This window comes from Rhipicephalus sanguineus, chromosome 6 (genome assembly GCF_013339695.2).
Source record: "Rhipicephalus sanguineus isolate Rsan-2018 chromosome 6, BIME_Rsan_1.4, whole genome shotgun sequence".
Lineage (NCBI taxonomy): Eukaryota > Metazoa > Arthropoda > Arachnida > Ixodida > Ixodidae > Rhipicephalus > Rhipicephalus sanguineus.
In genome coordinates, this window is record NC_051181.1 from 169,708,113 (window position 1) to 169,729,646 (window position 21,534).

General features: G+C 46.0%; 1 protein-coding gene across 3 annotated transcripts in view; it reads right to left on the reverse strand.

The window, feature by feature from the left end:
• The window catches only part of LOC119397034 (E3 ubiquitin-protein ligase SHPRH), a 269,191-nt gene that overhangs the window by 117,359 nt on the left and 130,298 nt on the right, over window positions 1-21,534 (reverse strand). For all 3 annotated transcript variants that reach the window (XM_037664462.2, XM_037664460.2, XM_037664461.2), the window contains 2 exons: window positions 12,903-12,985; window positions 1,323-1,417 (listed from right to left, as the gene is read on the reverse strand). In XM_037664462.2, the coding sequence (XP_037520390.1) occupies window positions 1,323-1,417; window positions 12,903-12,985 (178 nt within the window). The remainder of the gene's footprint in view (window positions 1-1,322; window positions 1,418-12,902; window positions 12,986-21,534) is intronic.

Here is a 21,534-nt window from a genome sequence, read left to right on the forward strand (position 1 = left end):
AGCTGTACAAAACAAACGTAAAAGACTTTCGATGAAGGCTTCATTAAAATATTTCGCAGCCCTCTTTATATGTAACGCAAACATGAATTGCACACACACACCAGGAAAATTAATGACAAACAAGCAGTTTGGTGATCGCAAAGTGTGCCTTCCACGGGGCAGTTGCCGACTAAGCTGGAAAGATGATGAAAGACGTGCCCAAGTTCAGAGTATGGATGACCCCCGGACACAAGCAGCACAGAAGAAAAGGACAGTTGGAATTAGGTTCTGGTGCTGGAACAGCCTCTCACCACCATTCTACAGATCCTTGAGCAGTGGCTTGTTTAGAAGGAACAGTTGAATGCATGCAAACCCTGTGGCATCAGCAAGGTGCTTTGTGCCACCACCCACTTAGTCGGCATCCAACTGAGTCAACCAATGTGTGGATAATCAGTCGCACTGCAGCTCGTTCAATGCCTGTAATGTACTTCATAAACTCCAGGAAAGTAAAACACAAAAATTCATCATTTAACCCAGTCGCTACCGTAAAAAAAGAAAATTGTACCAAAAAATGTTTTTTGTTCAACTCTTTTTTTTTTTCTGAATAAAACGGCACCATTTTTCAATTCAATGGGGTTCCTTTAGTTGGCTAATTGCGTAAAAAAAGATAACTGGAAGATGGCTTCACCGCATGGCAATGAAACATGGCTATAAAATGACAGCTGAGACACAACTGGGCCAATTTGGCCATCTAGAATCAAGAAACACAACCAGTATAGTCTTCTTCATTGGTTCCATGTGGGACAAATTTTTGTTGATGACGAGTATAGCTGCCACAGGTCATTTTGGTACGAAATCTCATGACAATGGGAGCAAAATGGTTAATGGGAGTTTGAAGGCAATGCACTAATTCAAAAGTGCGGGTTATCTGCCCTGCAAGCGCCACTCTTTAGCACACGACACGACGAAGGCCCCACCTACAGCTGCGCGCTAGTTCCCCAAGCGCCCGCAAAGAGAGGCGCTCCACGGAGCACTGGTCGCATGGTGCGATGTTCAAGGTGGAAGTGGACGCCTCTGTACATTGCCGCACAAGACTTTCCACGCATGCGCAGCGCATTGTCATCACTTCCCACGACACGTCAAGTCAGAGACAAGGACGTCAAAAAAGCATGCCCACTTACAGAAAAATAAGTTTGGTGTGTCCCTGCTACTCCCATTTTCAAGTTCATGATGTTTTTGCTGCAGCTGTCACATGCTGTGCAATACGGCACAGCATGTGACAGCAGTATGCGTTTTTATTATGTAGTACCGAAATGAGAAGCTGTTTGGAAAGTACCACTCACCATTCATAGAAGACACCATTCGTCGATGTGCTTCTTCACATTCCACTGTTGTTTTTTTGATCAGCGATGTCAACAGTTCCTCCATAGTTAACGAGCTGCAGACCAAAAGCTCACATCAACTGCAGCTGTCACACACATGTGAAGCGAGTCACAGCAAGGCTCTCTTCATCTCACTCAATGACAATTCCAGAATTAACTATTCACCATTGTTGAATATGAAAGATGACGGCACAACGGCCTGGTCACAAGAAGCCTTACTGCTGCTTGCAACCACCTGAGAGGACTCGCTTGTATTACGACTCGGAAGGAAGTGCCGTGATGGCAACACGGTTCTCTAAAAATGTTGCCATACCTCAGTGCTATGCAGGCAATACTGACTAAAACAGCAACACAGCAATCGTAAAGCCCGACAAAACAAATGGTAACATGGTTCGTGACCTAATTAGGTTCACAACACAATGATGCATACATTTGTTCCATGTTCTGTGCCACTGCATAAATGCGAGCCATACCGAGTTAATATCCTACAGCAAAACATTTGAGTGCATGCAATAAAACATCATCAGTGCCAATGCTCATCTTGAAGCACATGTGAAGTGATGCGTGCTGACCATGGGTGGCAAGAGCTAAGTCTTCTGTGGCCAATGCTCAATAAGAATTTCACTGCTAGACTTGTTTTTAATTCTGTCAATTCCCAACACTACACACACAATGACAAATGTCATCACAGGAGGAGCCTCTTGTTGTAAAAGAGAAACTGGAGTGAGGAAATCAGCCAAAGGTGTTGTAATGTCTTGTCGTTTCAATTCGTAGATACTGCTCTATTGTCACGCACACTTCTTTTTACATTTTTATGTAACTGGTCCGTTACATGTGTAATTACTGCCTTGCACAAACCGTGCCAGAGTGTCTGGGAACCTTCTAGATTATTTTAGAATTTTCTGATAAGCTTGAGCACGCAACGAGAACAGCATAGTTTATTCTGGAACTACTGCAGCCACCAATGATAAGGCTGGAATCTTCTGTGCCCCATGTACAAATGCCGATGCGCCTTACCGCAGATCAGATTACTGACGTCCGATGCTGTGATCGCCGCTATCAGTGTAGAACGTGTACTGCTTGTACTTTTCATTTCCTGGGCACAAGTTGGCCCAATTAAAGAGTTTCATCCCTAATAGCTTGAGTGCCACCTTCTTCACAGTCACGACCACGTGACTATGGGGAGGGCCGCGAGAAGCACTAGAAGAAGTGTGCACTAGAAGCACTAGAAGAAAATTGCTGCCATCTGTCGGAGCTTTGAAGAAGCTACCGATTCGGCGCCATGTTGGAGGCTTGTGTACGAATCGTACTGCTGTCGCTGCTATAACTTGCTTGCATCTGCTTTGATAGTAGGTAATCGATGCATAAAAACATCAGACGTGTGTGTGAGGGCCTGTACACGTTACCGGCATTTCCTAGTTATTACGTTCACAGTTATTACGTGCAAATAACTGCCTAACAACGAGAAGAAGGTACAAGTTTGTCACCGAGTCACATGTATATATATGGCATGTCGTCGTTGAGAATGAAGCTTTGTGCTAGGTTACAAATTTTGTCTGTCCGTATTCAGTGTAGCGAATAAAGCGCTGTTAACTATCTGAGTATTACACATGTAGTGTAGGATGGTTGGGAAGAGGCTTTAGCGCGCGACACGGCTAGGCACAGCGATGACGATAAGTGCTGGTGACCCATTTCAAAGCGCATTTCATAAGAGGCAGCCTACGTCGACCTGATGTATTGTGCACCTAATTTTAAATAAAACGTTGACCTCTTTTTTATTTTTGAAATAAAAAAATATTTCGCTGCTGTAGTCACCGACGTATGTTATGTATTGAATTACCGCAGGATTAACCTTTCCGCATCTCACGCGCATGAAAAGTGAACATAAAAAGTTTTAGTTGCTCCAAGAAGTAGGTGCCGATTAGCTGATATTTTATAGAATGTCCTTCCGGCACGTGCTCGCAAAGAACGCGATCTGCCAAGAATATTCGCGTTCACATCGTTGCCCTCGGGGCTTACAGGCGCCTTTCAGTTTCAATTCATTGCAGCAAGACAGTTGCGTCACCGACTGAACACTTGTGAAACCACCTCAGTGCGTAACCAAAGGTAATGCACTCACGGTCGAATGTAACATATTTCCCGGAGCAGCATTTTTTTCAATTTCACACCAGAAGTCCTACACACTTGAAGCATCTGTTGCAGGGGCGTAGCCAAGGGGCTGGGGGGTGGCGGAGGGGGTTCAAACTCCTCCCGAAAATTTTCTATTTTGCACACAAATAAACGCATGCACGAATGTACATAAAGTATGGTTGAACCCCCCCCCCCTCGCCCCGAAAAAAATTTCGGGCTACGCCCCTGATCTGTTGACATTTCATAGCACATGGGGGTTGATACAGGATTTTTTCAAAGGGGGATCAGCTTTTGGGAGAACTTGATATGTGCTCTACTTGGGGAATAAATAAAGAAAAAATAAGGGGGGGGGGAGGCCTGCCAGGACAAACGGGCCGTGCCTCTGAATTTGGCAGTGATAGCACATGAAATGCTTGAAAAATACGCATATATAGTGAAGCAGTACGTGAGCAAAGCAACCCAACAAACGCTACGTTAAACTCCACAATCGAAAACAAAACTACAAACGAGACACTCTAGCACAATCTGTCCGTTCGCTGAGAACTGAAGATGCACACGAGCTACCTGTATAGTACCATGTTATTGTTATCGCAATGTAATAAACAAAGTAATGCTGTCAACAGCTGTGCAGGCATGCGCGAATAGCCGCGATGCAGCTTTGAAGCATGTACACGAAGCCGGTTTGTCTATGCCTGGAAGCACACGGCGCGAAAACTGTCTCGTTCCGGCATGACACGAAAGAGTATTCTCCGATGAGTGCCAATGCTGTCCCATAGCGCATCTATTAATAACGGCGAACATAAACACGGCGTTAGTCGTAAGCGGCAATCAGAGTCACGGAACGATCTGCTTTTTTCAGCAGCCCAATTTCCTCAATCTGAGCAACACTGCACACGAAAATATGTTGGCACTGCTGTTCGTATCAGCCGTCACACGTTGATACGTACGCTCTGTGTCTACATATGCGGAGCGCGCCTAGCCTTTAACATGGCGGAAATGCGCACGGCGGCCGCTAGATGGCAGCAGATTTTACATAAGGTCTATTACTATTACAAATTTGATATCTGCCTTTAGTGCAAGCCAAACACAAATAGAGGCCAAGATCAGTGCTTCATTTACTTTTGGAGTTTTTATGTAAATTAAAAAAAAAAAATTTTTGCTCACCATCAAGTGAACTGATTCTGGTGCAGTTCTTTGCATAAACAAATATATGAAAATTTAGCAACAGGGGCAATTAAGGCCACCGTAGGTATTGTCAGATATTAGAATTTCTTTTTTTTTTTTTTTTAAACAGGTTTCAAGCTCAGAGCTGTATATGTGACTCAACAGTAATCAATGATATCGCAATTACAAAATTTCTTGGGGATACACAATTAGTGCAAGCAAGGTCAATGCATCATACACTGCTATACACGTATGTGAACCCGGATATGTAGAATGAAGCAGCTGTACCCAAAAGCGTACATAGCACTGTTACTATGCATGTACCACCAATGTCGTTATACTCTGCCAGTGCACGTGTGCACTGAAGATGCCGTCAAAAAAGACACTGCATGCGAAGGATACAGGAGGGAGGAAAAAAGTGCAGGTCTAAAAATATGGATTTCTTGTGCAGTTAAGTGAGGCCGTCTCGTGCTGAGTTACTAATGCTACATTGTGATCCTTGTCGGGTCCAGTGTACCTGGGCTACCAATGGCATAACCTGTGGATGCAATTTGCAAAACTAACATAACAAAAGATCAGCTCAGTTGAAATTTGGGCTTGTTGGTACATTATCATCAAAGAAAAACAAAAGTTGTTTCACACAAGCTGTTAACTTATCACGGTTCATTGCACAGACGACATGATGAAAAAGACGAGCACAGTGATTATGAGGCTCGGCCCAGATAAGTGCTTGAATGAACCTGGGCGGATAAAGAGCTTTTGGAGTGCGCATGTGCCTTGTTAGAAGTGGCAGTTTTTGTGTCTTCAATAAATTCACTTGTTAGTCAGCAGTTGTCCTGTATGCCTGTCTTCTGTCCTACGCACAGTTTTATTCACTTAAAAAAAAAACTCCATCACCAACTAGCCCAATCGTCCACCCTGACCTAAAAAGTATGTTCACAAGAATGGCTCTCTTTACTTACCCTCCCCCGCAAAAATATACACGCACACACACACACACACACACACACACACACACATATATATATATATATATATATATATATATATATTTTTTTTTTTCTGCCTAAGACGCCAGGAGAACACCACCGATGCTAGTTTCACGGAAAAAAACTTGCCTTCGTCAAAAATATTCTGAAGTCTCCACCAAGCCAGAACCGCCGTTTACGAATTGGACAGAAATGGGACTTTGAGGAGATCCTTCAGAAAATACTGTTGTAGCTGTTGGTATCAATGCAGTATAACCTCATTACAACAGACCTTCACAGTGAAGGGGATTTTGGTCTGTTGTAAAGGGACTATGCAAAATCCAAGAACTCATTCTAAAAAGACACAAACATGGACACAAGAAAGAAGTCAGGACACCACAAACGTCCCGACTTCTTTCTTGTGTCCGTGTTTGTGTATGCCCTGTCTTTTTAGAATGAATACTTACCAACTAGCTCAGCTCTCTCCAAGAACTCTTACCACAGACTTTCATGTAAACACTGAATGGATCTTTTACAACCGGAGAGAGTTCCGAGTCAAAAACGCAGTCAAAGAACAGATTTATTCTTAATGGAGGACGCAGTTTTCTTATCGTGGAAAATTTAAGAAAAATCGATTTTTCTGAAAGTCACATTTTCAGTTTCTGTAGGGTGATTCCACGAGAGATCGAACATGCCTGTCCTGTTGATATTTTTGTTCTGCCTGGGTTTTTTATATGTTATGTGGGCACATTCAAAGTGCACAGAACCGAACATTTTATTTTGAAGAAACGCTCCCAGCGCGTCAGAAAAATATTTGTAGGTGGCCGCGCGGGTGTCCTACTTAGCTCACCACAATAAATTCGGATTTCACGGCCGAATTTAACGCAAACTATAAAGGTTGTGTTGAAAAATTTTCTGCTTCTTTTAGTACGCATTACTGTGAATTACATGAATGCTTTCTTTATGCTCTCCTCAAAAGGAAAAAAATGTGAAAAAATGCCAAACACAGCCCAAATGAAGAAAGTTTGCTAAGAATGGTGCACTTTGGCGCGTTTCCAATTTCACACAGAAACTTCAAAACAGTGTCAAATATAGAAAATAGCCTTTGCAACATTTCTGCAGAAGATCGTTTTCCTATGGCCAGTGCAAAAGAAGAAAAAAATAGTTAAACAAGGCAGCTTTTTCAAAAAGCTCATTTTCAAAAAATAAAATTAAAAAATTGCGGTCTCAATTTTGACAACAATTTTTTATCGATGAGCGCTTATGTCAGTGAAAACACGGTTTTAATATCATATGTCCTCATTTGCTTTGTTGACGAGATATAATGGACCAAAATTGACCCTTACTGTGTGCTCTTACTTCAGTGCGATTGATCGTTATTATCAGCTTGCATTGTGCGTAAATCTACAGTTTTAATTATTTTGCTGCAGAAAAACATTGCTCTGGCGGCATGTCGTCAAGAAAAATGTGTTCTCAGATTTTATTTGAGTCTAGCACGTGTGAAAGTGGGCTGCTGCAGCCCTCTAAAAGGGCTAACCTGTACACAGTTTGCAGCCTACAACCTTGCCTACAAGCATTAGAGGAAAGGTGGGCGCACCTGTTCAAGATATCAATTGCTTCTTCTTCCTGAAGAAATGCCTGGTATACCTCATCGCAGTCCTCATAGATGTAGACAGGTTTTTCTTGAGGTGCGTAAAGATATACTAGCAGGTGTCACGAAGGTCCTCAGCCTATGGCAGTAGCTTCTGGAGGTAGGCAACAACAAAAGCAGCAACGAAAATGTTTTTCTCAGCAATCCTATTTTTGTGAATGCGTAAATAATCTGCACAGAATACTTGCACCTAGCCATGGGCCGCGCTCATTGCGTGTAGTGAATAGCTAAGCCAAGTCGAAACGTTTATACCGAACAGCGCCGCACACATTCTCTCACTTCTGTGCTGCTGTCACGAATGAGTTTCCAGAACTCCTCACGGTTTCACATTTTATGACTAAGGGTGTCTAAATGCTCTGTGCTGCGATAATTAATGTGTGGACCACACATCGTTGTCAAAATTAAGGATATGCCCGTCCTGGCGCCACCAGTGACTTCTGCTGTTCTCGACGTGGGAAAACCCTTTAGTAGAGTGCTGACAAAACATCACAAATTGGGCAACTTTGGCCACTTATTTCTTAGTCATGCCGCACTGCATGTTTTCTGGCTGCTGAAACGCTGAGGAAGCGTTGAGGTGATACAGGAAGACGTTATCTGCGACGCCGAAAACATGTGATAGTGGGAGGCGAAATAAACAGCCTCAGGAATGACTGAAACCACTTTTTACAAATGTTGTTTAGGCACAGTGTACGTCGAATGGGGAAGATGGTTAGAGCGTGTAATGCACGTAATTGAAGGGAAGCAAGCAGGCAGTGAAAAAGCCCCTCCGTAACAGTGCGCCTGCTGATTGTGGCATTTAGTTACAGATTAAGGTGGCCTGTTGCTGCATACACATGCTTTGTTTGGTGTGTAAGGCGAGTTTTGGCAAAGTCATCTAAACCATGCGCTCGTGGTGTGTCGCGTGCTTCCGATTAGCGAATAATGGCGGGGGGTAAGTTGAGGTTGTAGGCTGCAAACTGCGTACGCGTTAGCCCTTCAGAGAGCAGCAGCAGCCCACCCCTGCACACGCTAGATACAAATAAAATCTGAGAATACATTTTTCTTGACGACAAAACACCAGAGCAAAGTGTTGTTGCAGCAAAATAATTAAAACTGTACATTTACGCACAGTGCTAGCTGATAACAACCATCAATCGCACTGAAGTGAGCACACACAGCAAGGGTCATTTTGGCCTGTTATATCTCGTGAACAAAGCAAATGAGGACATATTAAAACCGTGTTTTCAATGACATCGATGTTCTTCGATAAAAAATTGTCAACATTGAGACCGGAGTTTACTTTATTTTTTGAAAATGAGCTTTATTGAAAAAACTTGCTTCTTTACCAATTTTTATCTTCTTTTGAGCTGCCAGTAGGACAAAGATCTTCTGCAGAAATGTTACAACGGCTCTTTTCTACATTTGACACTGTTTTGAAGTTCCCGTGTGAAAAAGAAAAGGCACCAAGGCACATCAAACTTAGCAGACTTTTTTTATTTGGGCTGTGTTTGCCATTTTTTCACATTTTTTTCCCCTTTTGAGGACGGCATAAAAAAGCATGGATGTAATTCACAGTAATGCATATTAAAGCCAGCAGCAAAACTTTCGGACACAATATTTATAGTTCGCATTAAATTCGGCCATGAAATCCAAAAATACTGCAGTGAGCAAAGAGGACAGCCGCACGCCGCCACCTTCAAATATTTTTTTAGCGTGCTGGGAGCATTTTCTGGAAATCAAATTTTCCATTCCGTGCACTTTGTATGTGCCCACATAACATATAAAAAACTCAGACAAAACAAAAAACGCCAGGCCTGTGCGGAAAGCGCAGCGCAGTCACAGCGAAAGCTGGAAGAGCGGAATATCTAGAGCCCGTTACAAACTCTCTTGTGGCTACTAATACAAGTATACTAGCAACGTACCCACTATGCTACAAATCATAATTTTTGTGAAGTTGGGAAGCACCCACCACAACATTATTCGTCATTCTGCAGAGAAGCGAGATACCTACCATCTGTAAGGCATCATGTGCACTTTGTTGATGCGACGGTTGATGACGATGAAGAATTATGGCTGAGCCCTTTGTAATGGGTTGGAAGCTTTAAACGACCCACTAGTTACGTAATTCGCATTGTGTGACGCCCGGTGGTTATTTAACTCTCCCGCCACGCTTTATAACATAAGTTAACGTGAGAAAGAGAGAGAGAGGGAAATAACTTTATTGAGACCCTGAGGAAATTGATGATGGATACCTCATGGGCTTCCTTGGCAACCAGTAGAAGTGCACTTGCGAGGAACCCACTACGCTATAAATCATCATAATTTTGGTCAAGTAGGGAAGCAGCCACTATGCAATTTTTTATCATTCTGCGGAGAACCGTGGTACCCGCTAAACACCTGTAAGGCATAATATGCCCTTTGTTGATGCTGCAGCTGTCGCAATTATAGCAGGGGCCTTTGTAATGGGTTTGACGCATTCAACAACCCCCTCGTTGCGCAAATCGCATTGTGTGACGCCCGGCTGTTATTTTACTCATCTACCACACTACATTATATATGGTAATGTGGTTCCTTCCCGACATGAAGCCTGTATAGGGTCTTTTTGCTTAGCAGTTTCAAGCACTGGCATGGCTCTGAGGTAGGATACTGGGCTCTCACGCAGAGGCCCCAGGTTCGTACCTCGTTCCATCCTGGAATTTTCTTCTTATTTAGTTTTTTTTCTTATTTCGAGCGATAGTGGTTACGGACACCAGCGGCAACGGTGGACAACTAAGGCGCCAAAAACGGCCCTTGTTCTGATCTCATAACAGCTTTTGCTGTAAAATAATAGGTCCGCAACGGCGCAACCTGGCAGCGCCATTATGCGCTTGTCGGAAAGAGCAATTCTCCATATTCAAAACCCCCACTTCAGTTAGCTCCTCCATTGAGAAACAAGCGTACAAAAAGCAGACGTTTGATGTTTGTTTCGAGGCCTCCAATTGGCTGCTTCTGCCATGTTGCTCCAGCATGTCTCGCCACTGGACCGATGCTCGCTCCGGGAGAGCGTCTGCTGCCTGTGCGTCGCGAGGTCACGGCTGTCGAAAATTGCACTACTTAGTGACGTGACGCATTCTGTGTTCACAGGTCGACGATAATTTAGGATATAATTATGCTTTACTTTGGCAGCTTCAAGCGGAAGCTCTATCATCAGATTATGATATCACGCCACATTCGTCACGAACATCGCAGACGCACGTCTTGAACAGACTAATAGCGTTGACTCGTCGGAGCCGCGGTTAGCGGTTCTGCTTATCAACACTTTGGACCTCATGTCGAAGACCATCCGGGGACAACTTTTTGTACTTGCGATCGAGCATGACGTACTTTGAAACATAGGGCAGAGCGGTCACGCACATTGTTGCCAAGCTTTCTGCTCAAAGTCGTGGCTATAATTATGCTCACGGCGCCCACGTATGAGATGAATCCGAACGTTGCAGGCAAGAACATTACGCTAGGAGACATGCGAAAGTGAAGAAGCCGCAATGTGCTCCGTCGCAAGGAACGAATCACATCGCCCGCTGGCTCCTTGGAACCGCTCGGAGCAGTGGTGGCAGTGGCTAGCAATGTTGCACGTTGCTTCCCCAGAACGCAAGACCAAGCATGCTGCGCGCTGAATTGTTTGTCGCCGCGGCTAGGCATAACTGATCATTGACAGACCGGAGATTGGCGGCCTTTGTTCTTAAATAGGTATGTCGACATCCAGCGCGCTGTTCCCGTCCCGAAAGTATACCAAGCGATGTTTGAAGTTGGAAGTTATCGAATTTGGAATGTCCGTGGTAGAAAAGTCCACTGTAAAGGGGCCCTGACCACCTTGCTGGCCTGACATTTTAGTCAATTACATCCGAATGTCCGTTGTAACAGAATCCATTGTAAACAAAGCTCAATCAATAGAACAGATAGGGAGGGTGGCATAATGCCGCAAATTGGTCTGTAGTGTTCGAATGTCTGTTGTAAGCAGATCTGTTGTAACGAGGTTATACTATTTCTTGGCATACTATGAATAGCGCAAGTTTAGCAAATGCTGTTACCTTGAAGTATTGCAGCCCTTATTTTAAAGAAAAAAATCATGAATATGGCACAGTGCTCAATAATGCCCTAATTTCAAAACTTTTTTTGCTCCACTTGTATGACAGTCAAAATGTGCAAAATATTCAAGAGCATTGCCACACATCAGGTTAACAAGTGTGCCAAAAATAATTGTTGAGAATGATGTCAACTGCACACCAAAAATGCTTAAGTAAGGACATGTCTCCTTTTATTTTCTTTACACTCCCCAGAATTTAAGCTAAGCACATGATCTAACTTAATCTAAAAACACGTTGCATTATTTTTGTGAGATCAAAGTTACAAAGCCACCAATGTGGCCGAATTGATTTTTAATGCACAACCATGAGCAAGCATATAGTTATAGTTGCAACTGCCATGATTCTAGGTCGTAAATATGTTCTCTTGTGTTCACAAAACAACAAGTTAGAGCAGAGATGTCAGTTTTATCACTACAAAGTGCATGCTACATTGCGATGACGTGCATACCATAAATACCGGTTGTCGGCGTATTCGAGCAGCATGTGACTGCAGCTTGCAGAGTCATAGGTGTACGTATGTAATGCTTCTTACACAAAAGCGGATAGCCAACACTGCCAACGATTATTTCATAGTAATGCTTGTATGTGGTCTTTTTCCTAGGCAGTTTGAAGCACTGATGTGGCCCTGTGGTAGAATACTGGACTGTCACACAGAATGCCTGGGTTCGATTGCGGCTTGAGCCGTGATTTTCATTCGTTGCTGTGCCGATGCTGACACCGGAGTTTCAACGACACGGCATGCTTTCGTGCGTTAAGAGTGTGAGGGAGCCATAGTCCCTGCAAAGTCGTTTTCGCCTCGTGGCGCATGCCTGCATTAGTTCTAGTTGACGTGGTTAACCGAGCAAGAGATGGCACTGTGGTCGCGCGCTAGGTGGGAAGCGAGGTTACGCTAGTGCTCGAAGAAGAGCGCTTTCTCTCTCTGGGGTTAGGCAGCATTCGTGGACGGACGTAAGTCGAACGTGCATTGTATGTGTTATGTTGCCTGTGACTTGTATTGGCATTATATTGGATTATTTGTATTGTAGCATGGACAGGGCACAGACGGGAGCGCCAGCGAATTAAGAGGACGGTTGTTGTTGGTGCTCGGCTTCACACGTGGCCATTTTCTAATCAATGCGTCACTGCCTCAACGCATACAATAGAGTGACTGTGTGAGGTGGGCTCTTCCCGCGTTGACACTTGGAGCACCAACGTACGTACTGTCGGACAGTATTATTACCGGCAATTTGTTAGATTCGGCTGCAAGCTGGCCGTTGTCCAGCTGTTTGTTTGCACTACGGCGTGTCCGTGTGTATTCCGGAGTGTGCCTTTTCAGAGCCCACAGGGTGGTGCCCATCAGCATACCACGGGTATGTGCCACACGTGACTTGGAAAGGGTTTCACCATGAGGGCAAGTCACGTTATTCATGTCGTGACGCACGAATCACATACACTCAAGCCTTTCATACTAATTTTGGTACATACAAAGAGACGACAGACGGACAGAAACGGTCAAAGTGCTGAATAGCCAAGCGGAGCAGCTTACTCGGTCCTCATGGGCAGGAAGGCCCCCCGCACAGCACGTGGATGGCAGCAGGCCTGTCGCAAGCGAACCAGTGGCTGCAGCAGCTGCAATGGCAGACAGTCGGACCAGTTCACTGCAGCACACAACTGTGCACTGTCTCAAAATAAACATCATTTCCAAGCTCCCATGAAGGAAGAAATGATAATAAAAAAGCTGATTTTTCACACATGACAAGCTTTCAATTTTACCTTCAAAATGTGCTTTTCTCGGCATGCCATTTTTGGCACCTTTTTTATTGGTACTTGTAAGACTTGGATCTGGATGAAATAATCCCCAAGATTTCATTAGCATGCGGGGAGTGCCGTTATCTTCTTTATTGCTTATGTCATCATCACAAGTTTTATTTAACTGATTACTGGGCTCTGAACATTTTAAGTTAAGACTTTCCAGGTTCTAATTTTCTGCGTTTACTAACAAATTTTATCTGCACTTTCTAGTAAGTTTCTGGCATTCTACAGTTGATGGGAAAGAATGTGAGTGATTAATGGCCCGTAAATAAAGAAGGATGGGTTTTGTTCTTTACCAGGACAGTGGGTAAAATGCAGGCCTTTTTGCCTCATAGGACATCATTACTAGTGCAAAGGGGACCAGGACGCCCGATTAGGCAAACAGTCCTACATTTTGCCCATTGTCCTGGTACAGAGCAAAAGCTATGCAACTCTCTGTAAAATTGATCACACACTAGCACAGAAAGCTCGGCAGATAGAGCTCAAGTTTCATTGCTTGACGGTCAGTACAGGCTCAGAGGAAGACATCTGAGAACGAGCTGAAGCACTTCCCACTCCCTTTGCAGGTGTGCTACTTGAAGCCACAGCCTCTGCCATGTTGGTTCTCTTTCAGCCAGTGCTCTCGGGTGCCATTTCATTGGCAGCCGGCTCCCAAAAGTTGCTTTCACCCCAATGCAAAGGTGCCAAGCACCGAAATATCCAAACACTTGGAAGGGTCTGTCGTCATGGGACACAATTATACACACGAGCGCCCGCAGAGTCCCGACATTAAAATATAGTTAATACGTTCTAAACGTATTAATGGTTAATTGCATCACAGTGCAAAAAATTGGACGTTGTACCGAAAGTTGTCCTAAAAACTTCAAGGTGGGCTGCCATAACAGTGGGTGAATGTAAAAAACGTTAATAATAATAATAAATAAATAAAATAAAAAAATTCCTTGAGTAGCATTTCCCAATTTTTTTAGTGAAGCAATTGTGTTCACTCGAGCTGTGCAGCAATGATGACGGAATGGAAAAAAGACATTCAAGAATGGATGTACAATTAACTTTGATTATTTCAGAGAATTGCTTGAATTATGAACCATAACGTGATAGTTGACACATCGAAATGAAAGGCACAAGCAGACCGACTGAAATCTCAGAGGAGTCAGCGTGGCCCACTGCAGGCCACACATGTACAGTTGGCAGACAGCAGGGATGGACAAAGGTACTATGTAAAATTGTATCACAATCCGATACCAGGTAGGATTGATAGGCGGGCGAGTTGGAACTTATCCATCTTTGCGCAATCTTGCGAGCGTAATCTTGCGTGGCACGTGTGTTTCTGTATATATATATATTTGTCTTTTCAAATAAAATCTTTCAGTTGAAGATCAGCGCTTGTCTCGTCCTCTTCTCTTGTGTCCTTGTCAATTTCGTGCGCTGCGCAAAGACCGATACCAGGTATTTGAGTTACAGATGCAAGATGCTACTGCAATTGTATCTGATACACAATATTTTCCATACGGGTCCTGAACCACGTTTCCAAGCAATCATCGAATGACCTCAGCCTCAGGAACAAAAATTTCGAATCCGTCAAGAACAAGCGGAGCTACGGGGGTTTGTCGCACAGCACTTTCTCTCGACCTGACGAGTGTGCGTGAGGGAAACAAGTTACATCAGTGTGCGTCATGAAAACGCTCTCTCCCACTGCGCAAGTGTGGCTACTGTGTCGTGTTAGCACACTATACGGCGCCCCAGGGAAAGAAGCGCACCTGATCCAAATGGCGCCCTCGATTTATGTTGGCTATTGGCCAATACCATGCCAGTTTGACGTCAGACAGCAGGTGCCCCGCCCACTGAATAGAGTGACGATGGGCCTCTGGATGAAGAGAGTGCACTTGAGAAAATGATATCTTCACGCTCTGCTTCTCTGCTTGCCCCGCAGGACTGTTCATAGAGTGAGCTGTTCACAGCTGCATCTACTACCTGCTGGATGTGTTTTCTCACCAAGCCCGAGGGGTGGTCCATCACCCTTTTAAGATGCTTTGATACATTTGCAAATTTCTTATTACAGATGCATATAATGTAGCAGCAAAAATGTATACACAAAAGTATTTGCTTGAAAGTTTATTCACTATGACTACCCTTGTCACATTCCAATGCGGCCAGTATCTCAAAATTTTTCTCTTTTCGGTTCAGGGTGTAATATTTTCCCTTCAAAACAATCCAATCGGGTTGATTGCTTGACACAAAAGTCCTTCATATGCTGTGCTGTCAGTGGTTTTTGCTCGTCCCTTTTGTAATTGAATGGAGTCACTCTTTGCTTGTCAAACAGGTAGCGGGTCACCATATAGCTACAAGAACATCAATAAGAAGCTCCTGCATGATGGCGCAAATACCATTGTGCACTTTTATCTTTCCCGTAAGCACATTACCATTTATGCAATACCCAATCACTGGACACATGTACAGCAGTGTGAAGGGCCTTTTTTGTTGCTCACAGACTTTTCGTGCATGTGGTGTTTGGGTTTTACTGTTATGGCTAATGTCACAACTGTGCTTGTTATTTCTACAACCATTTTTGCAAGTTGAGGAAGCAAATTGTCTTGCCGCTAGCTTAGCCGATTAGAGTGCATTATTTAGTAAGAAACAATGCTACTCCCACTAGTCTTCCAAGCAATATAGTGATTGCGTGTTTAGCCTGCAGCAGAGAAAACACTGTATCTGGGTAGGAGAGCATAGGAGGTGTGTAAGCAGTAGCTCTCTGGCCTGTTAGTGCGTGGTGAACTTGAAAACCAATGACAAAAAGTGTACGTCGGTCAAACCGAAAGGTGCTTGAATGACCGGCTAAGGGAGCATGCGCAAAAAAACTAAGAAAAATACGCGCATCTTGTGGGAAATGCTGCAGCACGTGGGTGTGAACCACGGTTTTCAAACACGCAGGTTCTCGGAAGAAGCGTCAAAGCATCAGCACGTCTTTCGTTATAGAAAAAAATAAGGATCGGTGTGTTAGCAAGCCCTCGCTAGTGGTTTTGTTTCAGAAGGAAATCGCTTTTCTCGAGGCTAGAAGTGCTCCTAGCTGGTCTTTTCTGTTTTCTTTATCCTTTGTTGTTTTGTTCGGGTGTGGCTGGATCTTGCATCACTTGGTGGCTCACTGCACATGCATTTCTTTGTTGATCACTGCTCCTGCGGATGATCAGCCCCGCACAATAAACAGTTGGTAGTGAGTGCTGTGTGTGGGGTGTGTTCTTGAGTGGAAGCGTGTGTGAATGTGAGTGTGTTTCTCGAGTGAATGCCAAGTTGCGCTAAGTATCTTCAATATGACAAGTAAGCAACTAGCCCAAGAACAAGTTCTATTACGATCATGTCTGCGAGCGTCTTATTCAGTCGTTCGGTAAGTCTCTTGGTCTGTGGATGGTACGCGGTCGTCTTTCGGTGTCTGGTGTTGCTTAGTTCAAAAACCTCCTCCGTAAGCTGCGCCGTGAATGCTGTCCCACTGTCTGTTATTACACTGGACGAAGCACCGCGATGCAACACGGTGTGGCACATGAAGAATTGCGCTACCTCGGAAGCCGTGGCTCGTGGGATCGCCTGCGTCTCAGTGTAGCGTGTTCAGTCGCAACCCGTTTGTTGCCACCAGCAGACGAGAAATGGTTTGAGATGCCGACTTGGTCGAAGCGTGTGCAAGGTGCCTCAATGGGCTGAGCCGGTTAAACTTCTTTCGGCGCTGGCGTGCACGACAGCCTTTAACGTACTGTTTGACGCTTGCCGTAAGTCCACTCCAATAATACCTCTCACTTACTCTGGAAAGTGTTCTCGAGAATCCAAGGTGGCCAGAGGTGGATTCGTCGTGGCAAGCAAAGAGGCCGTCGCCGTGCATGTCTCTGGGAACCACCAGGAGGTAAGCAAGGTCATTCGAATGGGCGTTCATTTTATACAGCACGCCATCTTGCAGACAGAATGACGTCAGCGAGCGGAACAGATGGCGTGGCATGGCTGTGCTGCGGTCCTCTAAGTGCGGGGTATTTGTTGTTTAACATTTCTGTAAAACCGGTACAGAGGCCTTTTGTCAGGTATTGCTATACCTTTGGCTTCTGTACCTTTCTTGGTGTATTTCAAGAAAAATAGAGCATCTGATTCATAATCAATGATCGGTAGAATCTCTCCATCATCTCGCTGCCGACTGCTCAAGTCCGACGAGCTGATGACACCCAGGAAACAGTCATCGTTCTCTGCTCCCTGACTGACGAGATGAATGGGTGTGCGCGACAGTGTGTCAGCATCTTCATGCTTACGGCCAGACTTATAAACGACGGCGACGTCAAATTCCTGTAGCCGCAAGCTCCACCATGTTAGTCGTCCTGAAGGGTCGCACATGTTTGACAACCAACAGAGGGCATGGTGGTCCGTCACTACTTTGAAAGGGCGACCATGAAGGTAGGGGTGAAACTTGGTGATTGCCCAAACGACTGCGAGGCACTCTTTCTCGGTAGTCGAACAGTTCACCTCAGCACAGGATAGTGAACGGCTGGCATAGGCTATGACTCTTTCCACGCCATCTTGACGCTGAATGAGCACTGCATCGAGACCAATGTTACTGGGGTCAGTATGCACTTCTGTATCAGCATCATCGTCGAAATGGGTGCTGATTGCATGCGCTGTCGCAGTTCAGCAAAAGCCGCCTGTTGCTCATCATCCCAGATAATTGGCGTGTCGTCCCTTGTGAGGCAAGTCAGGGGTTCCGCTATCTGTGAAAAGCCGTGAATAAACCTGCGATTGTAGGCGCACAAACCAAGGAAGCGCCGGACGGCTTTCTTATCGACAGGAGCTGGTAACGCGGCCACAGCGGCAAGCTTGTCTGGATCGGGCCGGACCCCTTTGGCGCATACTACATGCCCAAGAAACTTGAGCTTCTCATAACCGAAGTGGCACTTTTCTGGCTTCAGTGTGAGGTCTGCCGATCGGATAGCTTCTAGCACACTCCGCAGGCGGTGAAGATGTTGCTCAAACGTTGCAGAAAATACCACCACATCGTCAACGTACACAAGACAAGTCTGCCACTTCAGTCCTGTGAGGACAGTGTCCATCATTTGCTGGAATGTTGCCAGCACTGAACACAAGCCGAAAGGTAGTACTCGAAATTGGTAGAGGCCACCTGCAGTCCTGAAGGCTGTTTTCTAGCGGTCTTGCTCATCTACCTCGATTTTCCAGTACCTGCTTTTCAGGTCGAGAGAAGACAAATAGTGGACACGGCGAAGTCTATCTAACGAGTCGCCGATACGAGTCAGTGGGTGCACATCCCTTTTAGTGACATTGTTAAGCTCCCGGTAGTTGGCGCAAAAATGTGGCGTCCCGTCTTTCTTTTTCACAAGGGCGACTGGAGACGACCACGAGCTGTTGGATGAACGGTTCGATGACGCCATCGTCAAGCATCTCATGGACTTGCGTATGCATTGCTTCACATTCTTTTGCCGACACGCAGTAAGGGTGCTGGTTTATTGGGCATGCGTCCTCGTGCGTGATGATCCGGTGCAGAGTGATGGATGTCTGTCGCACCTTTGAGGAACTTGCGAAGCAGGACCTGAATTCCAACAAGAGTGTGCGCAGCGCAGTCTGGTTATCGGTCGACAGTGCAGGATTGTTGTCGATGTTACCAAGTGACATGTCTGCGGTGTCCACTGCTTCCGTCGTGAAACAGTCGTTAACGCTTGCTACTTCGTTGGCAAACATTATCGAAGTGCTGTGGAAAAGGTGTCGACGCTAGTTGCTAAAGTTTGTAACAGGCAATTACGATCGGCCACCACGAAGCTGTATGACACTTCTAGCTACACAAATGCCTTGTTTCAGTAGGTATTCTAAGTTTGTGTCGGCCACTGCTTCACCATCGCCCAAACCACAGCATGTGATGTCAACCAGGACACTTGCTTGTGGAGGAAGCGTTACACTGTCTGCAGAAACACGAAGTACGTTGACATGCCATTCGTAGTCCTGCGCGTCGATGCTGAGAACGTGCAGAACGGCTGAGAACGTGCTCGGCTGAGAACATGCTCTTGCAGATCAATTATAGCACCATGCTCCTGTAGAAAGTAAACTCCAGGAATAATGTCGCGGGCGCAATCGCGTAGGACAAAGCAGCATGTTACGAATGTATATCCTTGAATGTAAACCCTAGTAGCGCAGGCGCCCAGCGGAGTAACGACATGGCCACCAGCTGTCCGAATCTGCGAGTTATGCCACGGCGTGATTACTTTTTACAGCGAAAGCTGTTATGAGATCATTTCAACGGCTGTTTTTGGCGTCGTAGTTGTCCGCCGCTGCCGCCGATGTCCGTAACCGCTATCGCACGAAATAAGAAAAAATTTCCAGGATGGAACGAGGTTCGAACCTCAGCCCTCTGCGTGGGAGCCCAGTGTTCTACCTCTGAGCCATGCCGGTGCTTGAAACCTTGAAACTGCGTTGCAAAAAGACCCTATACAGGCTTCATGTCGGGAAGGAACCGCATTAACATATGTAATGTAGTGTGGTAGAAGAGTAAAATAACAACCAGGCATCACACAAACGCGAATTCTGTAACCGGGCGTCACACAATGCGAATTGCGCAACGAGTGGGTTTTGAATGCTTCCAACCCATTACAAAGGCATCTGCGATAATTCTTTATCGTCATCAGCCACAGCATCAACAAAGTACCACGGTTCTCCGCAGAATGATGAAAAATTGCATAGTGGCTGCTTCCCTACTTCACAAAAATTATGATTTATAGCGTAGTGGGTTCCTCGCAAGTGCACTTCTATTGGTTGCCAAGGAAGCCCATAAGGCTCCCATGATCCATTTCCTCAGGGTCTCAATAAAGTTAATTCCCTCTCTCTTTCTCTGTCTCTCGCTCTCCGTTTCTCCGGTTAACGTGTGTTATAAAGCGTGGTGGGACAGTTAAATAACGGGCGTCACACAATATGAATTATGTAACTAGTGGGTCGTTCAAAGCTTCCAACCCATTACAAAGGGCTGAGCTATAATTCTTCATCGTCATCAACCGTCGCATCAACATGTGAGAGATAGGGGAGTGAGGAGTCTGACAAGTTGGGGCTCATCCGGGATCGACATGACAACAGAGATGGACGTGGTGAATGTGCCGGAGGAGCTGCTTCAACATCTGCTGGGGCAAACAAACGGCTCCGCCATACAGCGTGAGCAAATCGCGGCGGCCGTTAGACAAAGACTCATGACGGCCGAACCCATGCCTGCAGGCCCCATGACGGCGGCGGCATTCCGACAGGTGACTGTGCTCCGCGGTCCGCGGGAAGTCAACCCCCGAGGTTCACGGGATTCAGTGACACGCAGTCCCCCGAGGAATTTCTCGACCAGCTGGAGACCTTTTGCCTGGTGACTGGGATCGGCGCCGACAGAAGGCTTAGCCACGTCGTGCCTGCTGCACTGGAGGGTAGCGCGAAGTTATAGCTGCGTTTCGTGAAGTCGTTTTCATAGTGGGATGACTTCAGGGCGTCGTTCATAGCGGAGTTTTCTTCGATTGACGCGAAGCGGCGCCTGACACAAGAACTTGAGCTCCGCACTCAACACCCCGAAGAAAACCTAAAAGAGTTCATCTACACGATCGCGGCGTATTATGACCGGATCGGCGGTGAAGTGCCGGAATCTGAAAAGGTTGACCGTGTGTTACGGCAGATGCATCCGCAACTCCAAGATTTGGTGGAAGGCAAGCAGTTTGCCAATCTCGTGGAGCTGGCAAAGGCAACTGACGGCCTCATGGAGCGTTATTGGAGGCGGTTCCAGTACAAGCCACCGCCACCTCCAACCGATCAAGTTGCGCGGGACCTCGCCTTCCAGCCATCTGTAAATGTGGCCCGCCTGTCAGGAGCGAGGCCTGGAGTGACGATGGCGGCGGCTACCGCACTGTTGCAGCATCCGTCGGCGGCATCTTACTGGCCATTGCACCCCGCGGCAATACAGCCGTCCTACCACCGGGACCAGTTGCACAGATCGCCCGCTTTTGCTACAAGGCCTCATTTCCCAGCGCCGCCACAGCCGCAAGGATATCAACCGCTCGACTCCGGTGGAGTCACCTGCCATCGCTGCGGAGGCGTCGGTCACATTGCCCGCGAGTGCCCTTCGGGTCGGCGTAGCGGCCCGCGCCGCTGCTACCTATGCAACAGAATCGGACATATCCGCTCACAGTGCCCGGGAAACGGGAGATGGTAGGTGCTACTCCGGCTAGCACCTACGAGACAGCGCTGCGAGTGGCGGCCTTGGCCGGCAACAGAGGGCCTCTCCTGGAAGTGCGAATTGGGCAGACTACATTCTTGGCCCTGCTGGATACAGGCTCAAGTGTGAGCTTGCTTGGAACACCAGCGGCAAGGGTGGCCGA